The 13,134-nt window shown below is 37.0% G+C and overlaps 2 protein-coding genes across 15 annotated transcripts in view; one reads left to right on the top strand and one right to left on the bottom strand.

Annotated features, from left to right (window-relative positions):
- Dpp4 (dipeptidyl peptidase 4) overlaps window positions 1-1,110 on the top strand; it is an 87,294-nt gene extending 86,184 nt beyond the window's left edge. Inside the window, exon 27 of the mRNA XM_037204421.1 lies at window positions 109-1,110. Coding sequence (XP_037060316.1) covers window positions 109-207 — 99 coding nt within the window. The 3' untranslated portion in view covers window positions 208-1,110. The remainder of the gene's footprint in view (window positions 1-108) is intronic.
- A 2,405-nt stretch (window positions 1,111-3,515) lies between these two features.
- Window positions 3,516-13,134, bottom strand: part of Slc4a10 (solute carrier family 4 member 10) — a 270,855-nt gene continuing 261,236 nt past the window's right edge. For 13 of the 14 annotated variants that reach the window (XM_028865674.2, XM_028865529.2, XM_028865911.2 and 10 more), the window contains one exon: window positions 3,516-8,154. In XM_028865674.2, coding sequence (XP_028721507.1) covers window positions 8,088-8,154 — 67 coding nt within the window. In that variant the 3' untranslated portion in view covers window positions 3,516-8,087. The remainder of the gene's footprint in view (window positions 8,155-13,134) is intronic. The other variant, XM_028866531.2, reaches the window with a different exon arrangement.

Here is a 13,134-nt window from a genome sequence, read left to right as displayed (position 1 = left end):
ACTTCCGTTTATCAACCTTTCCCATTTAACACCTCGCAAGAGCTCATTTGAATTTTTTCCTTTTAAAATACAGCTGACATCCTAATTCTGACCTCTTTCTCTCTCCAGTGGTATACGGATGAAGACCATGGGATCGCTAGCAGCATGGCTCACCAGCATATCTATACCCACATGAGCCATTTCCTCCAACAGTGCTTCTCCTTATAGTAGCACAGCAAGGCTCCTGTAGCTTATTTAAAAACACATTTGTTCTCATTATCTCAAAACTGCACTGTCAAGATGACGATCTTAATAACGCTCTCATCGAGAAATTTCAGGCTATTTTCCAGTTTCATACCTGCAGTCCCAAGTAAGAATGTCTGTCTTCACAACAGATTATTACCTTACAGCAATTTGGATTTTTCACTCTGTTTTGTTTATCATTTAAAATTATTTCCACATCAGCTGCTGAAACAACAAATATAAATTATTTTTACAAGAGTTCTGCATAGATTTCCTGAGAAGAATTTTTTTTTTTCTTACTAGACTAGTCCAAATCTTGTTCTCTTATTTAAGGGGATGACAAGATGTGGGCAATGATGTCATTAGGGCAGCAAGGAGAGAAGCGGGGACAGGGAGAGGAGATCACAGAGTATGACTAGAAACCCAGGTCCAAGCACACCAACCCAATCAGGCTACTGTCAGCTCGCCTTGAGAAGTGCTGTTCACTGCCAGACTGGCACAGTTTTCTGAGAAAGACTATTCAAACAGTCTCAGGAAATCATATATGCAAAGCACTGACTTCTCAGTAAAACCACAGCAGTTGAATAGACTCCAAAGAAATGCAAGGGAAACTGCCAGCAATGTAAGGGCCCCAGGTGCCAGTTATGGCTATAGGTGCTACACAAACACAGTCAGGGTGATGGGAAAGCATTGCAAATGTGCTTTTAAAAAATCACCGATGTTTCCGAGTGAGAAGAGGCAGCTTGGAACATATCGACTTGCCCTGTTAAAAGTTGAAAATATTTGTGTCACAAATTCTAACATGAAGGAATACTTGCATCAGTTCTTACTTCATTTCCTTGAGCATGTTAATTAAAATATTTTAACCTCATTGGCTTTTTAATGGAATATGAACGAGAATGTTGTGTGTTATTATTTCTATTCTACACACTGGAATTTTGCCTGGTCATTTAGTAAATATGCTTCCATTTTTCAGAGGTAATGGGTTACATCTTGAATCAAACTTAAACCGCACTGACATATGGACACATTTGTTCAAAGGTTCTTGTTTAACTTGTTAGAAATCCAAGACTGTCTTGTAAACATGGAAGGAGTTCAGCTTTAAAAAAAAAAACTTAGATACATAAAACTGTTTAAAGTTAAATAATTCATAAGAGTTTATCTAATACCCATGAAATTTCAATTCTCATACTTAACACTTAGCTTTTAAGAAACCAATTAATAATAATGTGGTCATTTGTGTACTCTGGAAGACAATTCAATTTAATCCAGGGAAGCATGTGAGGTTCAAAGCACGAGAAGGAATACTATCAGCAAAGTCATTTTGGTAGTTCTGATGGTTTAGTGGATGTGTCCTTCCAGGGCTTTGTGTTTTGTTTTGTCTCCAGTCTTTTTCTGGGTGGGGGAGGGGGAATATAATAGAAAGAAAGCATAGATTTCCAATACTGAATTTGACTTAGCAGTGCTTGAATAACTTAAAAAAATATATTTTGTTTCAATTATTTGTAACAGCTGCATTTTAAAGATGGACTTCACACATTTAAATGGAGACCATTTGCTAGACAAAATTATCATAGGTGAGCTACAGCATAAACTCTAAACCTGGCAGAAATGGAAACCATCTATTAACTAAAAATGAGATTAGAGATTCATGATAACAACGTACAGAGGCTGTGAAATCAGCTTTGCTGCTTTTTCCAGGGCATGCCACTGATTCGTTTCACCTTAATTAACTCGCAAGTCCCACTCTTCCATGGGAAGCATCGCTGATCTTTAGCCCTGTAGGTTTCTGGCCATTATCCTTGTTTTGAATATAGCTCAGTCACTTGTGTAGCAGGACCAATCTGCAAGGTCCTAGATCAAGGAACAGAGGTAACACATGTTCCTGACAGCATGAAAACATAAAAGCAAATTAAATAGAAACTATTCTTTGTGGGTTCTTTCACTAAACCACATTATATAATAATGCAGGTTTTGTATTAATATTTCTCACGATTCTGGCCGGGTGGTGGTGGCGCACGCCTTTAATCCCAGCACTCGGAAGGCAGAGCCAGGCGGATCTCTGTGAGTTCGAGGCCAGCCTGGGCTACCAAGTGAGCTCCAGGAAAGGCACAAAGCTACGCAGAGAAACCCTGTCTCAAAAAAACAAAAACAAAACAAAACAAAAATATTTCTCACGATTCTATAATGTTTATACAATGCCCAAGCCATGAATTTTTTTGTTCCTTTCATTTCTAAATATGTTGTTTCTGGAGCCTGAAGTAATAAAAATAAATATCATAGCACACATTTTTTTCAGGCAATGAGAGTTTCAAATGGTGATAATGTGACTAAATTCAGTTTTTATTTGAATCTCATAGGACAAGTTTTATTGTTCAATAAGAGTTGTAAATTAGATAAAGAAACTGAAACATGAATTATAGATAAACTTAATTTAAAGGTAAGTCTGAAACACACAAGAACTAGCATTGTCACCAAGATGTATAGACATGTCTCCTATGGGCATATTCAGCCTCTGGAAGCCGTCCTCCACCAACCATCCTCAGAGTGCACCAGCACCCAGGAGCACATGTGCTAAAGGAATTGAGAAGCAGTTCGTAATGCAGGATAAGTTCAGTCTGTGTCGCTCTGGGCTTTGTGTTTCTTGATCAGAGTATTAGCAGTCCCACTTCTTGGCACTGACTGCTTTTGCTCTAAGTTGGAGTGAGAATACTGACTTATAAGACTACTAGATTTGTACAATATTTAAGATTCAATAAATTCTAAGTGAAGAAACATACCAAAACACAAGCATGTTTTTTTTCCTAAAATAAGATAATTTTGTTGTGCCAACTTTGTGACAGTTATTTCAGCAGTATTTTCACATACGTCCTGAGTGACCTGAAGCATATATTCAGGATGTTTTTGGGGATACAGATGGCTGAGAATGAAACACAAATGGGGGTGATAAAGCACAACATCACTGGCTACCCCATAAGATATCTCAGAGCCTGGTATTAACAAGACCATTGTGAAGCTCAGTAGTATTTGATCATCTCTCCTCGTGTCATATTTCTCTGACAATATTAACATTTAAGTCCAAGAATTTGAATTAATAAGAAGAGAATATTTTTTACTGCTATTAAAAAGGGTATGTCTTTCAATGCATATAGAGCAGTAGTTCTCAACCTTCCTAATGCTGCGATCCTTTAATACAGTTCCTCATGTTGTAATGACTCCCAACCATAAAATTATATTTGTTGCTACTTCACAACTATAATTTTGCTACTGTTATGAACCATAATGTAAATATCTGTGTTTTCTGATGGTCTAATGTGACCCTGTGAAAGGGTCATTCAATCCCCCAAGGGGTTGTGACCCTAAGTAGAGAACCACTGTTATAGACTATAAATGTTAACAAATTAAATAGAAGTCTTTACTCTACATAGCCTTTCCAAATCAATTCTCCAAGCCTGTGAAATTTCTTAAAAAGCATCCGTCATGGTAGTGGGATTACTCAACATTCAATGGTGTAACCCTTCAACAACCAAAATCTTTATCTCTATCTCTCTGTATCTACAGGGGATTGGTTCTAGATTCTCCTGTGGATACAGGAAACAAAATCCAATGATCTTCAAATATTTCCTGTAAAGTGGCTTAGACTATACAGAAATGGAAGTTTGTCTTTCTGTATACTTCATATAATCTCCAGATTCTTGTGATATCCAGGACAATGTAAATGCTGTGTATTATATTGAAAGGAATGTTAAGGGGAAAAGCAAATATATGTTGATACAGACATAGTTGTTTTAGAAATATTTTGATCAGTGATTGCATGAATCCTCAGAGACATGAAGATTTAGGGTACTTGAAGGTATGTGAAGGGATGGTCCTCTCTGTAAGTTACTTCTATACAAAATCATAATTTTGTGAATTGTAAGCACCAAAATGGATTCCACTGGTAGATTTGGTTTTATTGTTATCACAGAGAAATGAGTGATGAAGAAAGTACAGTATATCGAGAAGAAATGGTACTAAATCTGATTCTGCTTCTAAGAACCAAAGCGAACACCCTATTAGGGATGAGCAAAATCCTTTCTCACCTCCTGCTTGAGATATAGTGCCCTTCAGCTGAAATCAGACAAACAGGGCAAAATAACCAGCAGTTATGACAAGCATAGTATTTAAGGAACATTATCCAGGCTCTTTGAATTCAACTCCTTCCTACCTCAGAACTGCTGCATGGCTGAGATTTATATATATGCAGTGCCTAGCATCTTCCTTTCCAGTCTTCTTTCCACCTAGCCACAGCATTTTGCTGTGTTTTTTTTTTCTACCTTGGTGGCTGCATACACTGCATAGATTCTGGCCTTAAGTGCCCATGTTCTCATGTGCCAGATCTATGTAGTGTCTGATATGCACTGCTGGAGTTCTCTGTTGTAATGTATCCTTTCTCATTCATAACAACAGCATTTTACTTAGGCTTCTGGAGCAACTTTTGCTGTCTGGATAAATACAAGAGCACAGAATTAGACCCTCTAGAGTTAACAGGGAAGGCTAAGACACCACCGTTACCATCAAACAAATGGAGGAATGAGGTTGCCTGGCAGAAGCCTATGACTCCACACTCAAAAGGAAGTGGACCTAGATATAAGCTCAGTCCACAGTAAGAGGAAATGAGGTCATTAGGACTGAAGGGAAGTAGAACATCTAAATATGCCCAGTGAAAAATCACAAGTCATTTCTGATTATTAACCACAACCTCTCAGCATACTTAGAGACAATATGACTTTCATAAAATTTTCAGAAGGTTGCCATCTCATTATATAAAAGACAGCAACTTGCTCTATTTAGACCATGCTCATCATAAACCCATGATAGCCCAGGCTGGCCTCAAAATCCTGGCAGTCCTCCTAGCTCAGTCTCCCAAATGCTGATGTTATAGATGTTAGCCACCCAGATGGCATTTTACTTTATTTCCTTAACTGGATATACAAGACAGACATACTGAAAAGTTAGAAATCAGTCTGTCAATGATATAAAAGCAACTCAGGAGAGAATTGGCTTTAGCTGGACAGAAACAGAGAGGTCAGTGCAGACAGGAAACAGAATAACTCTTCATTCCTAAGACCTAAGAGAATCCTGAAAGATCTGTAAGTCATCATGGGAGTGTCTCTATCAGACTCTGAATCTGAATTACCCCCATAGCTAAAATCCTGAACAATAAAATAACTGCTGGAGGTCTCACCATTCCCAGCCTCAAGTGGTACTACAGAGCTATAGTAACAAGAACAGCAAGGAATCAGCATAAAAACAGTCATATTGATCAATTGGAACAAATTGAAAACCCAGACATAAATCTACACACCTATGGACATATACACTGGAAAAAAGACAGTATCTTCAACAAATGGTGGTCAAACTGGATGTCTGTAGGTAGGAGTCTGAGTCATCCCAAGTAGGGGCAATTACAAGCAAGCCTACTAGTCAAGAGAAATATTAATCATCAGGTAGAGTTCTGAACATAGTCTTCCCAACAATCTAAATGGTCACAAAAGAATTGTGGTCCCATTTGACCTCTACAGCAAACAGAAAGTGTACATTTAGGGAATGCCTTCCCCACACAGGTTAAAAGCAGGAATTCATGAATTCTAATAGTGCAGCTCCTGCTAATGAGCTTTTCACTTTCCCATAGAGGGAACCTTATTCGTGCCCTGTTCTGTAGGGGAAGGAGCATGGGCATCCTTACACACTTCACATTATTTTCTGTTCATAAAGTTCAAGTTGTTTGAATCCTCCTGAAGTGTTTTATGTCACAAATGTTTTTTAATGGGGGGATGTCTTCATTTAAATAGGCTTAGACCGTTAAAATACTTTACCTGATTTATTGGTTAATATGAAGGAAAAATAAAGACAGGACACACTTTAAAATAAGCATGAAAATTAATTAGGATAAATATTTATTTCCACATAACATTTCTTAGTTTTGAAAAACACAATATCCTAGTCACATTTACACATTACTTAAACATTGCAATAAATTACATTCAAGATATTCAGTAATTTTGACCAGGAATCTGAAATTAGGAGTAAATATATAATACTACATTTTCTTATATTTTATGTGATTTCAAAATATTAAGATTAAGATAGAGATATCATTAAAATTCACACAAGAACAAAATTACTATAAAAATACTCAGAAATACAGAATTTCATAGGATGATTGCTTGTTCAAACCAGTGATCATGTGAAGGTTTTAATTCACTGATCATTTTTAACGGAACAGGTACTACTATATGGAAACACTAGGAGACTGCTTTGGGATTGACCTGCTAAATCATAAATAGTGAGAATGTTTAGATGGAGTGTCAGGTTACAACATACACAAAGGCAGCACATTTGGAACAGAGAGTTTTGCATTTTCTTTACCATTTATAAATACAAACTTTACTAACTGCAAATTCTTCTCATAATTTAGCTCATATTGCATTAAAAATGGCTCCTGAAAAGACTGTGAGAAATTTTTGTTTCAAAAGATATCAAAATGTCAAAGTTAATGTAGGCTTTGCTGTTCTTCACTTAGTAACAGAGGAGTTTGTCCAATTATGTGCATTTACATAGAGTACATATAGTTTATAAAAGCCACAGGGCTCTGAATTTTCTGGTAAACTTGGAAACTGAAAGATTATAAGGATGTCAATTATTGATAATCCTTAGGAACTAAGAATCCTATGAGATTTCATTTTTATTAACTCACATTCATCTAAAATTAAATGAACTTTATATTTAGTAATATTCAAAAAAATCCACCACTTCCTTCCTGTTTCAATAAGCTTAGTAAAGTTGGTTTCATATGGACTGAAATATTTACATAACCTTTTCTAACAGAATCTGAATTTTAGTTCAAAGATTTTTTTCCACAACATGCAATTAATTAAAATGTGGAAAAGAACTTTGCAAAAACAATTACAGTTGGAGACCCGTTGTTCTTACATGACAACATGATAGGGACCAATACTAAGCAGTGCGTGTCCATTATCAGCAGAACAGCTGCACGGGGATTGGCATTTCATGTGCAATGATTCACCATGTGGCATTCCATAAGTGTGTATGTCATAGGTGTATCTGGGAGGCAACTGTTGTCAATGGGAGAGAAAGTCAATAGCACATTTCTGGTAAAGACTTGAAATGAAAAAAAAAAATCTCACAAAACTCTTCAAATATCTCTAAAGCATTTCATAGAAGCCTTGTACTTGACCACATGGCTACAACTTGAGTTCTAAGCAAACACTACAGGACTCTCTTGCGTATGACTTTTAAGAAGGTATGAACAGGTTTCTTTCTCAGATAACCTGAAGTGTCAGTTAGAGATTAAGTATTAAATGCATTGTATTAAGTCAGGAAATACATACATACAATTGTTAAAAATGCTTTCAAGGTAGCCTTTTGATTTGGGTCTCTCAAAACAAGTCCCTAATGCTAAGGCATAAAAAATAAAAAGTAAAACTACCTTTCAAAATTCTTCTAAATAAAATTATCAGGTATCTTTAGGTTACTAAGGTAGGAAAATACAAACTAGGTAAATATGACTTTTTTTTCTTAAGAAAGCTTTGTTCTCATAACGATGACAGTGAGAATGTTGTGTTGGTGAATGTCTATCGGTAGTAACATGGGGCACTCTTGCATTAGCTATTGTATCTGCTCACAAGGGGGTCACACTGCTCAGGGGTTAAACACAGAAATGGAACAAGCAGTTGCACTACTTACAGTATGAAGGTGGATTTGGGAGGGGAGACAGGATTTACAATACATGATCAAAGCAGTTTTATTAATAATTGTGACACTCTTCTCATATATATGTAAAAAATCAATTGAAGATCAAGTCATAGACAAGTCTCCCTGTCAACACCTTTCCCTGAGGCAGCTTTCTTCTCTTTTCCACTTTCAACGCTAAAGGGGAGGAGGAAAAAAAGGGAGAAATTTACCACTAGAATCCAGCTTCTTCAGACACAAAACCCATCAACCCCAAAGAAATCAAAGAGTTCTTAGGCATTGCTCTCTCATGCTGCCACACAGATACACAGCAGCAATGAAAGCCTCTGCACTCTGTGAGCTAGAAATCAAGAACTGCAGAGAGGGGGAAATTTAAAAACAGACACACTGAGAAACGAAAAATAGGCATTTCCACACAGTTTTAAAAGCATGCAGGATTAATGCACAGTCCTCATCTGAGCAAATGAATAATCGATAATTGGTGGAAATGCCAGTCATGCTCCACGTTAAGGTAGCATAAGACTTGAAATGACAGAACAAGGTGCTGCCCAAGGGCTTTTCAGGCCCTGCTGGAAATGGCTTTTCCTTTCCTGGACTGGACCTTGATCTTTGGTAAGGGAGATGTCTTGGTAGGGAGTGCAGACACAAATTTTCTTGCCTGGGAGGACAGCTCACTGCTCTCCACATACCTGTGTTGTGTTTATAGGCAAAGAAAGCCTCAGACTACCCAGTAGAGGAATGATGTTTCCTTTCTTTCTAGAATAAACTCACACCTCAGAAGCCCATTTAATCTCATCTTCCACTTGACTTCAACGACGGCTGTGTGTGTGGATAATGTAACTAGCATTTCTATTGAGTCATCTGCACTATTTTCTCCATTTTGTGCTTCTTCTCTCACATAGAAGTTTTCATAGAGAGTTCACATATAGTGTTCAAATGAACGAACGAACGAAGCTTAGCCTGAAAGTATATGCTTCCAGAAGGGCACCACGCTCCTTCCTTCAGTACTTTCGGTGCCTGGCAAAATCCAACACACTGGAGGGCTCTCTGCTTCGCCCCCCAATTATGGCATAAAGAACAATCTACACTCAGCCTCTGAGACCCTGAACTGGAAGAATCAACATACTTTTTTACTGTTAACTTTGGCCCTTAATATGCATTTATGAAATAGTTGAAGGTGGTAACGCTCTTGGTTTTACAACAGCTCTCTGGGTGATAAAGGAACCAAGTTATGTTGTTTTCTCTGGGGTTTCCGGAGACTCTTTCTTAGTGGTCAATAACTTAAACATATTCTAAGAGTGTGTTTTTAAAATTGTTTTTTCTCCAATTCAAGCTAGAAACAGCCCTTCTCAGTTGTCACCACCACCCGGCGCCATCAGGTAAGAAGTGCCGGAGCTTCTGCCATCTGTGGCACGCTGCCAGTGCTGAGAGCTGGTGTGAGCGAGTGTCTATGGCACCCGGGTTTATGCCTGCCACATTTCTCAGCACATACTCCTTACAGGTCAGAGCAAAGCAACTTTTTTCCCTTTTCTTTTCTCCTTCCATGAGAAGAGATGACAGTGTGCACATGATGTGTTGAGTGCCTTAATTCTGTATTTTTAACTTCTCTATCTGTATGACTCACTTTTTTCTACTTTAAGTTCCTTTTATATGACAAATGTCTGCTATTCTGCTTTTCAAATTAACTTGTCCTTGGACATCACTTGTCCCCACCTCTTCTGTCAAACAAAGCCAATGAAGTCCGACAGAGTGGGGTGGAGGTACAGGTGGAGTACCCATTTTCATCTCCCAGAGCTAATGTAACCTAGGTGATTTAATCTCTCTGAGACAGGGTTTCTTCAACACTAAATTGAGTTTTGGACCAGATGGCCTCTGAGTCTTCTTGTAGCTCACTTCAAGAATACTGATTCTGGTATTCCTGTTTCTAATATGCTCTGTCTTTTGGAAAATAGGATATTGTATCCTAACTATAAGCCTCTTCCTGATCTGCTTTAATTATATTGTTGTTTTATATAACTTACTAAATGACTATTTTATAACCATTAAAAATAATTTGGGGAGGCAGAAGTATTATAATCAGCTCAAACCTCTATGAAAATGCTTTCTTTGGATTTTCTAACTGTAAGATGATCTCTCTGGGTTTCTTATTACATCTATTTTTCTAAGTGCCAATCAACTAAGCTTTCATTTAAACAAACATATCATATGTGTATTATTTCTTACTGTAATAAACAAATATCAGGTATTCTGAGAAGATCTAGGAATACACAGTAGATAAAATTATCTTTGTTGGTCAGTCCTGAAAACATACACACAAGTAACATTATACAGACTGATCAGGTTGCATTTGTTTATTTAGAAATATATATGTATGTACATATATATGTATGTAATAATAATTAGTGAAAAAAGAGGCCATGAATTAGAAATTCGCAAGCAGGGAGAGAGAAGTACATAAGGGTTTGCAAAGGATTCGGAAGAGGGAAATGATGTAATCATATTATAATCTCAAAAAGTAAAATAACAAAACATAAAAATAAGAAGTGACAGTTTAAGAATGAGCAAAGAGTAGACCACTATTGCCATGCTGCTGAGAACTCTGTGAGAAAGTTTCTTCCACAGAACTCAAATACTGTTTTGAAAAGCATTTGTCAAGTAGTTAGGGGAAGAACTAAGAAATCACAGCTCAGAAGGAGACTCCGTGGTAGGAGAAGAATGTACAGAGGACAGAGGAAAGGTAAAGAGTAGGAGCAGGAAGCTGTCCTGGCAGTTCATCCACGCATCAATGGATTGGCCCCACACCCAGCACAAACAAGAGTCCCATGGCTTAATAAATAAAGGAGAAGACAAAGTTGGAGGATAGAGAAATGGGAGTGGATCAGGAAGGAGTTGGGGGGAAGGGGGAGCAAATATAATCAAAACACATTGTATGAAATCTTCAAAGAATTCATAAAAATATTTTAAGATCACTGAAAATGCTCCTTTCCTAGCATTTATAGGTACCACTGCAAGAAATGTTCCTAGGAGTCCATTTTATAAAGCATTGTGGTTGTTCACTGATTATGCAGTAAACATGATTTTTGAGAGACCTGTTTTTATCAAACTATATGAGAAGCTGTGGAGGCAACTCATTGAACAAGAGGAAATCAAGCTGGTGCCTACATAGAGCCTTCACACCTACATTCTAGCATCTTCAGTACAGGAAGCTACCAAAACAGAAACAGAAACACCAATTCAGCCACAAAATCTTTGATCTACAATGATATCCTTTCTGAAAGATATGCTAGGGAATGATGGCACAAAGCTTGTGGAAGTAACCAACCAATATCTGATTTGATTGAAGGTTCAATCCCATATGGATAGAATCCCATACTCAACACTGCTTGGGTGATCAGGAACCAAAACTAGATAGCCCAGGGACCTAGGCTAAAACCAAGCACTACTGTTCAAAAGAAAACACAGCAATAAAATGATTCCTAATGACATTCTGCTATAATTATGTATTGTATCATGTATAATTATATAATTACAATATTACTATATATTATACAATAATATAAATTATATTATAATTATTTTATTATTAAAAAAAGAAACCATGGGGGCCTACCTAGTAAAACGCTATTGCAAAAAAGCAAAACAAACAAAAAAACAATTTTTTTAAAAGCAAAACAAGGTGCTAGAGAGTTGGCTCTGTGGCTAAGAGTATTAGAGTAGATGCTGTTCTTGCAGAGAACCCAAGTCAGGTTTCCAGCATCCACATAAAGTAGCTCACAACCACCTGTAACTCAGGTTCCAAGGGATCCAATGCCCTCTTCTGGCCTCTTTGGGCACCTGCACTCATAAGCATATACCTACACATAGACACATACACATAATTAAAAGTAATATAAATTGAGTCAGGCATGGTAGCACACACCTTTGATCCCAGAACTTAGGCGTCAAAGGCAGACAGATCTCTGTGAGTTTGCAGACAGATCTCTGTGAGTTCTAGGCCAGCCTGGTCTATAAATCAATTCCAGACCAGTCAGACTACATACTGAGAACCTGTCTCAATAATAGTGATGATGATCATGATCATGATTAAGGTGGTGGTGGTGATGATGGTAGTGATGATGATGATGATGACAAATCTTTTAAAAATCAAAACAAACAAAAATGGAAACAGTCTAAGTATGTAACAGGAGGAAACTAAGAAATTATATTACAACTAAGTAGTATATGATTTTACAGTTAAATATGGTTTGTAAAATATTAATCACACACTGCTAATTAAAAATTATGAAATAACAAGTACACTATGAGATCAACTTTGCAAATGTAAAATATATATGAAGAGAGGGAATCCTTGAGATTATTAACAGCAGCTGATACATAGGAACCACACACAAGTAACACAACTCAAGGTAGAACAGTCATAGAAGAGCCAGGCTGTCCACTAGCTAACCTGTTCAGAGCAAAGGTACAAATTTTAGCCACTACTGGCTGCAACATTCTACAGCACCAGCTTAAACAATCACCTCTTCTGTAGGATACAAATGATTCACAGAGTATTTAATGTGATTAAAGAGGTATTTCATTGGAGTCACTGTTTTTTAAAAAAATCATTCTTACACAGTATACTTAGAAAATAGGAAAATAATTTTCCTAATGCTTTTTAGGAGGATTAGTGTCCTATCACTTCTAACTTGCTTGAAAGAGTATTTACAAGTATAAGATATAGGTTACTTGTAATGCTGACTGCAGACATCCAATCTTCATCTCACTTTTTTTTCTTGGACTTTAAGTGTTGAATTTGAAAGCTATTTATTAGAATTTTTTAGTTTATGTATTTCTTGTTAGTTACCAAGCAAGGCAATCAAAAGGTAAAGATAAATTCAAGTCCATTTAAAACAACAACAGAAAAAACAACAACAAAAAAAACAGATGCTCGAGATGCTTGTCATATGTTTGTACAGCACTGTTCAACCAGGACCAAAGCAGACATCCTCAAGATGAGCAGGAATTGCAGTCAGTGCCTAGCTTCTACTTCCAGTCAAACTAGATATGGTATTTCCAAAAACAAAATATGAACAAAACAACTGATAAGGTATCACTGTCCTAAACGTCACTGCATAGGCAACTAAGCTTCCCGAGACATACTATACAAAGAAACAA

This window comes from Peromyscus leucopus, chromosome 4, assembly GCF_004664715.2.
Source record: "Peromyscus leucopus breed LL Stock chromosome 4, UCI_PerLeu_2.1, whole genome shotgun sequence".
NCBI classification, from domain to species: domain Eukaryota; kingdom Metazoa; phylum Chordata; class Mammalia; order Rodentia; family Cricetidae; genus Peromyscus; species Peromyscus leucopus.
Note: the sequence above shows the minus strand (reverse complement) of the source record. Positions and strands in the feature narration are given on the sequence as shown.